This window comes from Protopterus annectens, chromosome 1.part1, assembly GCF_019279795.1.
Source record: "Protopterus annectens isolate FY-2018-M chromosome 1.part1, PAN1.0, whole genome shotgun sequence".
Classification (NCBI taxonomy): Eukaryota; Metazoa; Chordata; order Ceratodontiformes; family Protopteridae; genus Protopterus; species Protopterus annectens.
In genome coordinates this window covers 133,683,809-133,698,457 of record NC_056726.1, presented here as the reverse complement: position 1 = coordinate 133,698,457, position 14,649 = coordinate 133,683,809, and the positions used below count along the sequence as shown (strand labels likewise).

At 39.1% G+C, this 14,649-nt stretch overlaps 1 protein-coding gene across 1 annotated transcript in view; it reads right to left on the bottom strand.

Annotated features, from left to right (window-relative positions):
• The window catches only part of SMPDL3A (sphingomyelin phosphodiesterase acid like 3A), a 467,859-nt gene that overhangs the window by 72,269 nt on the left and 380,941 nt on the right, over positions 1–14,649 (bottom strand). The window contains exon 7 of the mRNA XM_044073852.1: positions 5,713–5,837. Within this exon, the coding sequence (XP_043929787.1) occupies positions 5,713–5,837 (125 nt within the window). The remainder of the gene's footprint in view (positions 1–5,712; positions 5,838–14,649) is intronic.

Here is a 14,649-nt window from a genome sequence, read left to right as displayed (position 1 = left end):
CTTTTGGACGTACAAAAGTAGTTTTAATTGTGGTGTCTATTAGGCGGTCTAGAAAAAGCAAATAAAACACTCTGGAATAAGGAAACTGAGAATTTCTTTAGAAGAGAAGAGAAAAGTAGGACAAGGGTCAACAGAGCTGGTCTGTATAGACAGATATATATACTGCTGGAACCCAGACCGTTAGTGCTAGAGTTTCCTTACCATTAATTAACTTGCCTAACTGTTATTGTTTAGTTTTAGTCTGCTTGCAGAAGACAGGCTCTGGTTTTGAGGGCAATTTATGTCGCATCTAGGTACCAGAGAGAGAAAAAGTTTTTTATGTCTCGCATGACTTTACCACCTTCTTCCATCATTTTGATAATTTCATCTGAGTGGTTCCCAAACAGGAAATCTCTGTTGAGTGGGGTATTCAACTGTGCCTTAAAATCTTCAGGAAGGAGTAGTAGCCTTAGCCAAACATGCCTCCAAATGACACAGCAACCAGAAACATCTCCAGAAGCTGCATGTATGGCAGCATACCTGTATTTAACAGAATGTTTAGTTATTTGTGAAACAGAATGGAGTATCTCTAGTAAATTAGATCGCATGCCTTGATTGTGAACCTCAGCCATTTTCTGAGCTGTGCTACCTAACATGGATAAAAAAAACTTAATCATGTGAGTTTGGCAATTAGTTGTCCAGAAAGACAGAAAATAAGGGTTATAAACATTTTACCACATCAGTCTAGGGCTCTGCTTTTTCTGTCATTAGTTTAGAGCAGGATTCAGCTTTGCTCCCTTCTAAACAAATTGTAGGAACTGCACGGTCAGCAATAGGGTTTTTATGGAAATGTGTGTGATTCCTGTACCCTGTAAAACTGTTCACATCTGTTTAGAGCAGGAGGTTGAGAATTAGGAGAAGGAGAAGGTGAAACAAAGCCATCCTCTAAGGCTCTAAGCACATGGGAAATAGTACCTGATTTGGGAATATCCACATGAAGGAAATCAAAATATCTGTTTTGAGTGTCAGACAAATCCCTCTATTCTCATCTGAAAAAAAAATCCTTCATTTTTGAAATGGTTTTGTGAAAGGAAAACTCTTCATTAGGGGAGACAGTAGAAGGAATATTTCCTACATTTGCTCATAGTCTGAAGGAGGGGGAATTTGATAAGACATATTCTAAACCTTCTGCTTCCAAAGCATCCTCTTCCACAGAAGAAGATTGTCTTTTCCTTTTTGAAGAAGGGGAGTGTGAACAAGTTTGTCCTACATGTAAGGTCTAAGTAACTTTTTAAAAACCCTGATCCAAAGAAAACCTGTCCTCCTGAGAAGTCTGAATAGCAGATCTTGCAGAGGAAACTGTCTTAGGAGCAGGAGGAGAATGAGATAAATGTTCACCTTCTTTCAACATCCAACTGAGGTTCCTGAAGTAAGAGACAAACCTCCACACTACCACCTTCAGACTATTCCCTCACAAGTACCTGCTGTACACTCCCTTAATTCTCTGAAATAATGACTCTTGGTTGAAGGGGAATCAATAACAGGCGACAAACTGAAAGATGGCCATAGCGGCCTCCAAATGGGCAATGCTAGGTAGGGAGCTGACAGATGGTCCAAGGACTGCAAAAGCACCTCACTGCAATCTGCCATTTGTGACCCTGATGAAGAAGAAGAGGTCCTAGATGAGTCACCCTCTTCTTTTGGTGGCTCGTCCTTAAGCTTCATTTTTTTCTGAAGGGTAAAAAGACTAAGCAGAAAAAGTGGATGACTTACTACCTGGTGCCAAAAGAGACAACTTCCTGTTGTCTAAATCACTCTGATTGCCCCTTAGGTGGCTTCCTAATGCCTTAGAACAAATCCCTGACAGTCTTTACAAGATTTTACTACGTGTTGAACCCCTAAACATAAAAGATAACTAAAATGGTATTCATGGTAAAGAATTGCAATTTCCATTTTTTGAGACAGTCATAACAAAAATTATAACAAAATCTACGAAAAGGGAGAAAACTTAGAACAAAACCCCAAATGGGGTACTTGTCTTCTTCAGCTTTGGAGGCTATGACTAACAAAATGGAATGCTGCTTGTGACATTGATGGATGTCTGCATTTAAGAACAATGCAAAAAAGTTGTGAAGATGCTACGGATATAATCTCCTTTTATACTAGCTTGCTGCTTTATGCTTAGAGTGGATGTACAGCTCACAGGAGAAGGATCTTGAATTTTGGCAGGCTGGCTAGCTGGATGGGGCCTTTGTGAAGAAAGTTACAGAAGTAAGGACTAATGCAACAGTGATCTAATGAAGAACATTCACAGATGTCACTAAGACTACATTAAGCAGAACTGGAGAACTCAATCAACATCCTGATTTTCTCTACCTTTGAATCTTTGTTCAAAGAGGAGAAATCAGAGTGGATCTTCAGGCTCCAGTGTCAATTTGTATGACTAAAATAAACCTTAATTTAAACTCTTTAAGCTTGACACATTATGCATCTTCTCTACCACAACCTTGATTAACACATTTTTATGCAATATTGCAAATAAATGTAAAGGCAGCATTGAGTAATAAAGTTGAATTTAGCAGTAGGTTTTCAGGCAAACCATTTCCGTTATCAGATTTATCTGAAAAACTGTCATTCATTATATACTACACATTTGATATTATCTAAAGGCCAACAAGTAACATAATGCTCTACCAATGATCTTTCCATGGGTATATCACATGGCTATTTAACGCTTCATGGCAATAACTCAAAACTCCACAAACATAAAAAAGTATTTATCTAAAATCATCTGTCTTATTTTTTTTCCATTAACAGATATAAACATGATTTTGCTGAAAACTTTTCATTTCAAGCCCCCTACCAATATGGGCACTTATTTTACATTGAGAGAGACACTGCCCCTTGATGTAATGAAAACACTGACCTTCCCCCTAAATACACTGCTATCAAATTGTTTAATACATAAAAAGCAAAATAAGTCTTATGCAGCACTTTACAGGTATAGCTATATAAAACAGTGCACATTTTTTATTTCATAGATTCCTTACATGGCCTGATATTCTATATTTTAAGCTTCATTCTGTTTCACTAGCATAAAAAGACTAGCAAGAACCCACCGTGACATAAATGAGCCATTTTCTGTTACAGCCAGAATAGCCTTTTTTGTATCAGAATGGGTTATTTGTCTTTATATGAAACATGACAGCTAGAAAAAAATGCACATTTACAGACTTCCTAAAATGCTGGTGTTAATTCCTCCTTTACTGACATTTACTTGAACGTCTAAAAAAAACATCTTAACATAAGCCGTCTGGAACTTAAACATTAGTGGTTTAAAAGTAATTTCTAACTGGTGACCTAACCTATTTAAAAAAGGTTATGCAAAAACACAAAATGTTACACATTAAAACAACACAGTGGTAAGTGTCACAATAACTCTAATCAAATTGTCTTTATAATCTGAATACTTAATTAGGACATTGCACAGAATCGCAATGCAAAGATCATGGGAAATGTTTATAAAGAATCTATATGTACAGCCCCCTAGCATAATTTCATTCCTGGCTAAAAATAATAAAACAAATGTTCTTGTCTTTTAAAAAAACAGAAATTCAGCCAACAACCACTATTAATCAACAAAATATGATACTGCCTCGGTGATATAATTATGCCTAAATACTACCAGATGCACTGAGGGGTCACAGAGATTTTTTTAAAATTTTAGGTTCCCCAAATAAAATGTCACACTTAAGCTACTATGTAAATAAGAACATTCATCTTCAGTTATGCAGTTACTTAAAATAAATTCCTATAGTACTGATGGATATTGCATTGTAAAAAAAGCCCTCATAATGCTACTTGGGACTGCCTGCCCATCTTGTAACAATAAGCGCATCACAGATGCTTAGTATTCTACATCCAGTAAAGCTACAGCACCTCCTTTGTCAGAACTTCTAATTGCAATATTTCTGATGTCAAAGGACAGTTTCAAGAAAACTACTTCAACGTTCATACAGTTAGCATAGCATAACCATTTTTTTCTTAATATTACTTTATGTCACACTCACAAGCTTTTGAAAAAAGATGACTGTAAGATGGTAATGTCAATTGAAATGAAACCAAACAATGTTGTAAAACTATTTTATTTTCATTACTAAACATTTCAGTACTTTTCACTTATCTGTATAAATAAAAAAATAATAATAATGACTGTGGTAATATCTACCCAGTTAGACGGCACACAACTGAGGCCTTTCTTGAATACCCATTTTCTGAATATCATTCAGTTCAGAATGTTTAGACACATTAATAATCTCCAGTTCAATGCAGACATTCATAGGTATATTGTATAGGTCAAGGATTGTATACCATTTTTGATAGTTTCTGTACTGTTTGTTACCAAATTAACAGAAAAAATATGTTGTATACAATAGCAAAAGATGAGAAATTAGAAAAAAAATGGGATGCAGTAAGACTAATTCAAATGTTTCTGGTGAATGCTACAATGAAGCACAGCAGCATCCAAGAAAACTACAAAGCATGGATAATCTCTTTCACATGGGCAGTGGCTTCCTTAAACAATTTCAAGGAGAATTTCCCCAAGTGTCTGTAGCCCGCTGAAGGGAAAAAAAGACAAACAGCATAAGGCTGAATGCTTTTCTCCATTGGAAATCATTGCAGGGGCAATTTCTAATTTTGCTCCAGTAATGATTCACTTTTTTAGACAGAATTCTTCCTTCTTCAAGTTGTTGCAACAGTGGAGATGGTATAAGTTTGGGGGTGTGGGGGCCTGCCCCCTGCAAAAACAAGAAAAAAAAGTTTTTCACTTTGTTTTAGGCATTTTTTTTTGTTCTTCAGAAATGCTGACTTTCAGGAATTCAACATTTCATAGTAGATAGAACCCATGGGCAGCACCTCCCTTGGGTAGAGGAGAGTCCTTCTATCTATACTTAGTCACTACATTCTGGTCAAAAGCAAAATTCCTTTTTTCTTGAATGTTATTTTGTTTAAATTCATACAAGGAAATGTAATTTAGCAGGAAACACTTTCATTAAACATCAGAATACCCAGTAAATGTCTTATGCTTTTTCAAACAATGGTGTTATAAAATATGGGATATTTAATAAATGTGAAATCATTCTATAATCTAGTTTTCTTTTATTTTGAAAGGGACTTAGTCACAGGCACTAAATAGTTAACAGAGCATTACTATTGCAATCCTCATCTAAGAAGGTTAACAGTCCCAGCTTTATTCCACTGTTGCTAAAACACACTACTGTGATAGTATCACATTTTGCCTGAAGCAACTACTACCAATACATCTTAACATACTCTGTACCTACTTATATGTATATGATTCTGGAAACAGTCTTAAATGTGTAATTATTAATAAACGTTAAATCAAACATGAAGAAACTGTCTTCTAAAATGCTGCAGTGAAGACCATATACTGTGACAGTACTCAGAAGTACTATAAAGATTAACATTGTACTTAAATTTCTTATTCTAAAAGTGATATCTGCTACATAGTATTAAAATAAAAAGCAATAGTGCTCTTTAAAGGAAAACACAGAGAATATAGTAAGGGCACTATTTCTGCAACCATACCAAAACTTTGAATAAATTCATTGTGTGAGTTTCCATGACAACCCACAAACTATACTGCATGCTGAATAGACATGACATTCTTAATACAACTTTTTTTTTTTTTTAGTTTATAACCAAACTTACCAGCAAATTGTAATCATCCTCATTATATTTGAACAGTCTCACCCCTGGGTTATTAGACTCTGTCTCCATAGCATTCCTGATAGGAGTTACAGCTGGAGCAACAAACAAAGAGTTGACAGGATTTCCTGGAAAAAGAATCACAGCACAGTAACAGTCCATTTCTTGCAAGTGTATTCTGTCTCATTTTGTTACAATTACTGGTAAAGTACTCTGCAAAGTTACAGAGTGGTATTCTCGTGAAAATAGAAAAATGACTATTAAAATATTTGCAGTTCTTGCCTGCAGAGCAAATGCATTTAATATATTTTAAATGCAGCCTGTTTTAATCACTGCAGTCAGCTTAAGTAACCACACAAAACAGGCTTACTACACACATTACAACAAGTCACTATCAATGGCAAGTATTAGTCGAACAGGAATAAAGTAATAAGATGAAAGGCAGTCTGCCAATACAGCAATTTATTAGATTAAAACAAATTAATGCAAGAACTATTCATGTAAAAATACAAAGTATAATACTCTTTCTGCACTAAACTTTGTCTGTGTGACCCACCGATGGAAATTCTTATACAGTGCACAATACCTGACAGTACAATCACTAAAATGTTGGTGACATGCTTTATCTCTTTCTCTGTAAACATGACAAGACTGCTTTGACTTTATTCTGTAAACAATAGAGCTACTGACATTTTCTGTTGATTAATGTAGAACCCAGTTACACCACAGCATACAAAACTTGGTTAGGGCTAAACCCGGAAAACAAAAACAGCAACTGAAAACATGCTGTGTTATCGGTATGGGTTTTCTCCATTAGCAATACCAAGCTCATAATTAATGTTACTGATATAAATATAACTTACACAGCCGTGCTGTTCTCCTTTCTCTATGTACTTTAAAGAGAAGACATTCTATCCTGCTGAAAATAGCAAAAGGTCATGTCTTAGGTTTAATAAATCTTTTTGAAGATCAGCATAAAAGATAGTGCACAATATTAAGTGATGTCCTTACATTCACTGCTGCGGTATTCTCAACAGATGGGATTCCCTACTGTGGAAGCCCAATGTCCGGCCAGTCTACCAAAGCCTACCACTGCTTTAAGGTATTCCAAACATCACCCAAATGCTCCTTGTGTAGTATAGGGCATAAAGGTGACCTTCAGGTGTACCATCTACAGAACCTCTTTGCCTCCAGTCTGAACATTTATTTTTACCATCAATAAGTTTGCCTATGTCCATTTTTTGCCAGCTGCATGCATTTTCATACTACGGGTAACCTATGCCTCTTTGCTGAAGCCTAGCAAGTTGCATATAAGTGCCCTGCTGGGGAGTTTATTTTTTCTTGACCGCTTTTTTTTTTTTTTTTTTGCTTTTTGGAGTTAACGTCATCCGGGAAGGGTAAATGCCGGCGTGGGAGGCTGATTCCCCATAAAGACCACCATGATAGGTGTCTATTTTGCCTTGGAGCTTCTCGTGACCATATGTTTTGTTTGACTTATCAGGTGTTCATCCCAAAAACCCTTTGCAGTAGGCTTTCTTGCTTTTACTTGTATCTTGAGAACCAGCGTCTTAAGCTTCTTGCTGAAGATACAATGGAAGGAATATTCCGCCCCAAGGGTCAGCCTTTAGGGAAGTAGAAGGTGAAGAAGGAAAGACCGGAATCTTCCACTGACCAGCCTCTGCCTGGTGATTCTCCCAAGGTCATTATGAACCTGGAGGCTCACCTGGCAATGTTGTAGGATTTCTCTGCGGCGACCAGGTTGGAGGCTGCTGAGGATCTGGTTGGCAGCACATTCAAAGAGGCTTTGCAGGCATCTATTTTGGACATTCAGGGGGAAACCACAGTTGATTTTTTTCCAAGGGGCATAGTTGAGGAAGAAGTTCCTACAACGGTTTTCAACCTGACATCCTAGGTCTGAACCTTCTCAGTTTTATAAGGGGGAATGTTTCCTTGAAAAAGAAACAAAAAAGCTAAACATGTTTTGTCTGCTCCTAAGGATCCTCAAAGTGAATGGCAAGCCTTTACATAGGGGCTATTTATGGCTTTAATGTCATTAAAGCCTCCTCAGAGGGGTTCGGCTCCTACTCCTACTTGGTCCTCTAACCCCCTCGAAAGGCCTAGTAAACATTTTTTTTTCTGAGGAAGAGTTGGATTCTGATAATGAATCCTTGACTTATCCTACTCATTTTCCTTCTCCTTTGGACTTTGGATCTGAGGAGGAGGAATCTATTAGTCCTGGTGTTCTTTTTGAGGAAATTTCCTTTGGGGACACAATCTCCAGAATGATGGTATTTTTTAAGTGGAATTGTGCTCAGGTCTCTGATATCCATAAGAGGTACTATGAGTTGCTACAGTTGGAATCTCCTAAGCTTGTGGCTATTCCTCCTGTTTTGGCTGCTTTGCTGGAGGCTTTTTCCAATGCCTGTTATACATCTGATTCTCTGGTCCTTGCTTCCAAGAAGCCCAATAGGTTTTATATGGTACCTGAGGATTGTTATTTTGGGTCTATATTATATATTCGAATGCTTAACTGTTTGAATCGCTAAAGAACGAACTGTAGTGATCGAACAGTTAAATGTTGGAATACATAAAAAACAATTTTTAAAAAAAAAAACACAAAGTAAAGGGTTTAAGAAGGGGGGGCAAGCCACCCTGCACCCCCCACATCCCCGCTACTTAAATATACCAACTCTGAGATCGCACTTCAGTGTGCTACAGTGCGGAAATGGAAACTTTCCCATTTCCTACACTGTAGTGCGATCTTGGAGTTGGTATATTTAAGTAGCGGGGGTGTGGGGGTTGCTTACACCCTTTACTTTTTCTTTTTTTGTTTTGTTTTTTTTTTAATTTTTTAATATATTCGAACATTTAACTGTTTGATCGCTAAAGTTCATTCTTTAGTGATTCGACCAGTTAAGCGTTCAGATACATAATACAGACCCGTTATTTTTTGTATAAATGTCCTGCTGCTGACCCCTCTGTGGTGTCTTAGTCTCTGATAAGACATCTCAGTTGCTTCCTTCACCCAAGTTATTACCTTCTGACAAGGATAGCAGAACCATGCAATGGCTGGGTAAGAAGGTTTACACTTCTGCTATCCTAGATTGTAAGGCTATTAATTATCAGACCCATATCTCTAGGTATGTGTTGGTTCTTCTTTCTCAAGTCTGTAAACGTCTTTGTGATTTTCCAGACTCTGAGGGTAAAACTACTGTTCTTTCCTTGCTAGAGACTTTCTCTCAAGTCATTTGTCATTCTATTAAATGTAGTTATGATGTGGCAGAAGCCTCTTCTAGGGCTGCTGTTTTTGGTTCAGTTATGAGGTGGTATTCTTGGCTTAACCTCTACCTGATGATATTAAGGCTCAGTTGATGGATGCTCCTCTGGATCCTAAACTTTTGTTTGTGGAAGCTGCTGTTGGTTTGTTTAATTCCCTTCAGGATAAGGCTAAGGCCTTACAGGAGTTTAAATGTGTTTGTTTCTCCTGTGCCTAAATTTCAGAGAGACTACCCCACTAAGCCAGCCTTTGTGCGTAGGCAATCTTGTCCTTTGACTAAATGTAAAAATAGTGGCAAATGGGCTCCTCCTGCTAAGGTTACTCAGTTTTCAGGGATTTGGAAGCCTTCCTTTCATGGCAAACCAGGTGCTGTATGGATATCCGTCTCTTCCCAGCCACATTCCTCTTTCTCTTTGCCCTGCTCTTTCACTCCCTATTTAGCCTCAGATCACTGAGAGTTATTGGGTTCTGTCTATCATTCATCAGGGGTACTTCATGGTGTGGAAATCCCATCCTCCTTTTATGGGCACTCTTCAGCCTCCTTGGGAACAACTTCCCTTTTTCCCAGAGGTTCTTCAAGATCTCTTCACTCAGGGTACTATTCATTTCTCTACTATTGATTTCTTTAGTGAAATATTACTGGGATTTTTTGCTAGTTTAAAAATTTATCAGAAGTTTTGTATTGATATCCCTGTATTTCCTACAAACCTGGGAGAAATCTGAAGGACATGCTTGTACACAAAGTATTTTTGATGCCACCTTCATCGATTTGCATGGATCTGTCTTTGTTTTGGAACTTTCCCATGTGGTAGTTGTTCCAGCTGTAAGTTTATAGTTGAAATTAAATTAATGTTTTTTAAACCCAATGGGAGATATAGCTGTAATACAGAGAGTATTGTTTATGCATTACAATGTCCATGTGGCTTCTTTTATGTGGGGAAGAGTAAAATAATGTTCAAGTTAAGATTACAAGAACACATAGGAATTGTAGGGTTGAGAGTCCTATTGCACAGCATTTTAAGCTGCACCATAATTCTGATCCTATGCATTTAAATGGTACTATTTTAGAGGAAGTTAATTTTAAATGTGAAAATGAAATAGAGATTAAACAGAAGTTGTTATAAAAACAATCAATTTTTATTCTTAAGTATGGCACTTTAATTCCCAAAGGTCTGAACATTGAATGTAACGGGAGAGTTTTAATTTAAATTATTTTTAAGTGTTATTTAATTATTTTATTGTTTAATCATTCGATTGTTTAATGGCTGAATAAATTACGAAACTGGATAATATAATGCTGTTAACTGTGTTTTGCTTCATTCCTTGAAGGCTATTCTATAGCTGAGGCTCTAGAGTGTATTAATCAATTTTCTCTTTGGTTCTTTCTGGCCTTTTGTTGTTTTGTCCCACAGGGGTAAAGGGTTCTACTCCAGACTGTTTTTAGTGCCCAGAAAAGAGAGCACTTGGAGATCTATTCTAGACCTCTCTCATCTAAACACTTTTTTGAAAATGCCTTCCTTTTGGATGTTGTCCCTTCAGACTGCTTCCTCTCTTGCTCCCTCAGGTCTTTATGGTGTTTCTGGATCTCAAGGATGTTTATCTCCATATTCCAATCCATCATCTTTTCAAGAAGTTTTTTCATTTCTCTGCTGCTTCCAGGCATTTTCAGTTCTCTGCTTTTCCCTTTGGCCTTTCTACTACCACAAGGGTTTTCACCAAATGCCTTGCTCCTGTGACTGTTTTTTTAGGCTTCAAGGGGTCCAAATATTTCCTTACTTAGATGACCTGCTGATTCAGGCATCCTCTCCACAGATCCTTTTGTAAAATCTTCATTTTGCTGTATCCCTTCTTCAAAGCATGGGGTGTACAATAAATTTCAAAAAGCCTTCTCTGACACCTTTACAGGACCAAGTTTTTCTGGGTTGTAGGATTCAGACAGTGCCTGTGCTTGCATCCCTGCCTCCTCCAAAGGCCTTAACTCTCATTTCTTTCTTTCATGCTCTTCTTCCTCTGGCTTCCATTACCACTAGGAAGTTCCTGAGTGCTCTGGCTTTCATGGCATACACCATTCCGATGCTCCCTCTAGCCAAACTTCATATGACAAAGTTTCAGTGGTTTCTGAAGTCAGTATAGCTTCAACATGCACATCCTCTAGACTTTGTAGTTCCTCTTCTTCCTTGTCTCAGACAGGAACTTCACTGGTGGATTCAACAGTTGTCTCTGAATCCAGGAATCCCTTTTTATTCCCCTCTTCCCTCTCAGGACTTGTTCACAGATGCCTCAGACATGGAATTGAGGGTGACACTTCTCCCTAAAGGTACAGCGGATGTGGTAGCCTCTTCAGCAGAAGGAGCACATCGGTGTCAAAGAGATGAGAGCTCTTCTGCTGGCTCTTCAGGCCATTCATCCTCTTTTCTCTCCAGAGTATCTCAAGATATTCAAACAGTACCACAGTGATGTGGTATATAAACAAACATGGAGGATCAAGATCTTATCTTCTTTGCTGGTTGGCACTTCTGGTATGGGATCTTGCTGTCATGTATCAAGTGACTCTTCAGATGGTTTATATCCCTTCTGGTCAGAACATTGTGGCACACACTCTAAGAGGTCCCATAAATGGATGCTTCACAGGGATGTGTTTCTAGACATTATCCACCAGTGGGGTACTCCTCAAGTGGATCTTTTTGCCTCCCCTCTGAACAGGCAACTTCCTCTGTTTTTGTGCCAGAGTCCCAGGTCCTTTGCTGTGGAAGGTGGACACCCTCTCACTTTCTTGGAAGAGAATGTTTCCTTATGCATTCCCTCTCCTTCCTCTTACTCCAAAAGTCCTGTTCAAAATTCAACAGGATGCTCTCAAAATCTTGTTGGTGACTCCCTTTTGTCTGAAACAGCACTGGTTCCCTCTACTTCTGCATCTAGCCAGGAGCAATCATCACAAGTTACCTCACAGGGTGGATCTACTCATAAAAGCCAAGGGATCTCTTATCCATCCCCGACTGTCCGTGCTTCAATTGACAGTGTGTATGGCAGGATTCAAATTCCTCATAGACAGCTTTTTTTCTCAGGACGTGCTGCAAGTCCTGCAGGAGGCCAGAAAACCTACTACTAGGAAATCCTACTTGTCGAAATGGAAGAGGTTTTCTATTTGGTATCGTTCTTGTAACCTGGACCCACTTACTGTGGATATTCCTTTGGTTCTCTCTATCTTATTTGTGTGAGCTGCTCAATGCTAGTTTGGCCTATTCATCTGTTAAGGCCCACTCATCAGCTATCTCTGTCTGCCTTCTTGTCCTCCTTTAGCATCTAGATTTGAGGTTAAACAATTTCTTAAAGGCGTCCTTAATATTAGACCTGCCAGGAAGCCTGTTCCTCCTCCCTGGGATCTTAGTTTTGTTTTGGAGAAGTTGATGCATGCTCCTTTTAGCTTGCTGCTTCAGCTTCCTTGCAACATTGTTTTTGGAAGACTGCTCTCTTGTTAACTCTTCCTTCTGCTACTTGGGTGTCTAAATTGCAAGCCCTTATGGCTTGTCCTCCTTTATTGATCTTTCATGAGGACAGGGTGTCCTTGCACACCAATCCTTCTTTTATGCCTAAGGTGGTTAATGAGCTATTTCTTACAGTCTGTTAATCTGCCTACTTCTTCCCCCTCTCCGCAATCTGACAGTGAGAGGGTGCTGCATACTTTGGATGTGCATAGGCAACTCGGGGTTTATCTGGATAAAATTAAGGCTATTAGAAAATCTGATAAGATGTTTCTTTTCATCCTAGATCTTTGAGACTAGCTGTATCCAAGCAATCTATTTCTTCTTGGATTTCAAAGGCTACTTCCTTTTGTTACACTTTTCATGGCAAGAACCTTCCTTCATCAGTTAAGGCTCATTCTGCCAGAGCTGTGGCTTCTTCTGGTGTGTTTTTCAAGGGCTTAGATACTAATTATTTTCCTGAATCAGCTACCTGGACTTCTGTGCATACCTTTACCATGCACTACAAGCTGGATGGGATCTCTAGAGCTAAGGCTGGTTTTGCTAGTGCTGTTCTTTATGGCTTTTTAAGGGACTTTTCTGTTCCTTCCTCCTCCGAAGTGTTCTCTTGAGCTTTGGCACTCTCCCATTTGTTAGGAATATTACAGCAGTGAATGTAAGGACATAGTAAAGTTGTGTAAAATCTTACCATAATGGTAGATATCCTTGCCCTCACTTCTGCAGTATTCACTCCCTCCCTCCATTCCCTTAGTCCTTTGCCTTCCTGGATGTACAGGCTACCTCTTGGGTTCCTTGGACTGGTGTTCCTACTGGGACAATCAGTTCAGTAGATGGTATGCCCGAACAACACCTTTATGCCCTATGCTACATAAAGAGCATTTGGGTGACTTTAGACATACCTTAAAGCAATGGAAGGCTTTTGTAGACTGGCTGGACTTCGAGCTTCCACAGCAGGGAATCCCATCTGTTGAGAATACTGCAACAGTGAAGGCAAGGACTGTTCTTACATGAAGGTCCAAAGGTCCATTTGTCAGCCATTTCTTCTGTTTTGCCCTTAAATTCTCCTTTGGCTTCTCATTTTGATATGTCTATTCATCCTCTTTTCAGTACGTTTCTCTGTTTCTTCCTTTCATTTTTAGTTCTCTGTTTTGCCCTTTCACCTCAATACTACCCCAAGGATATTCACAAAATGCTAGCTCTTGTGATTGCTTTCTGCAGGCTCAAAGGCATTCAGATCTTTCCTTATCCAGATAACCTGTTGCTTCAGGCACCTTTTCTCATTTGTATTTTCCAGGATCTGCAGTACACCATCACTCGTCTTCAAAGTCTGGGGTTCACTATCAACTTCCAAAAGTCCATCCTGACCCTCTCAGAATCACATGTATCTTGGATGCAGAACTCAGTGCCAATGTTGGATTCTCTTCCACCTCCAAAGGATTTGTCATTGACAGCCATCTTTCAGTCTCTTCTTCTTCTGACTGCCATGCCAGCCTGGGAGTTTCTTCAGACCCTGGGGTTCATGGCTTCTTCTATTCCAGTCCTCCCTCTTGCCAGACTGCATATGCAGAGGCTTCAGTGGTACCGGAAGTCAAATTGGCTACAGCATTGTCACCCTCTGGATTTCAGTGTACCTATCCTTCCTTGCCTAAAGAAGGAATTTGAGTTGTGGATTCAAAAGTTTGCTCTCAACCCCTGGAATAGACTTCCCATACATGTCAAGTAGAGCACTTCACTGGCCCTCTTCAACAAAAATCTTGATGAGTGGATGGGAAATAGAAAATTCATGCTGGGGATCACTCCAGTGGCTTTACTCGACAGAGGCACTAGGAACTAAGGTTGGGTGGCACGATGCCAGGGTAATTCTATGGGCTAGGCTTGTAAAGGCTCCAGGGCCATTAGCCTAGTACACACCTATGAACCTATGAACCCCAGCCTGCCCTTTCAGCCTTCAGTCCCTTCTCAAGAACTGTTCATCAATGCCTCAGACATGTGGTGGAGGGCTTCATGTGGTCATCTGAAAGTTCAAGGTCTCTGCCCCCCCATCAGACGTCAGACCATATCAACATCAAAGAGATGAGACCTCTGATTCTGGCCCTTCAAGCTTCTCACCCCATATTCTCTCCAGGCCCATTGAAGGTGTACACAGACAACACTACAGTGATTTGGTATGTCAACAAGCAG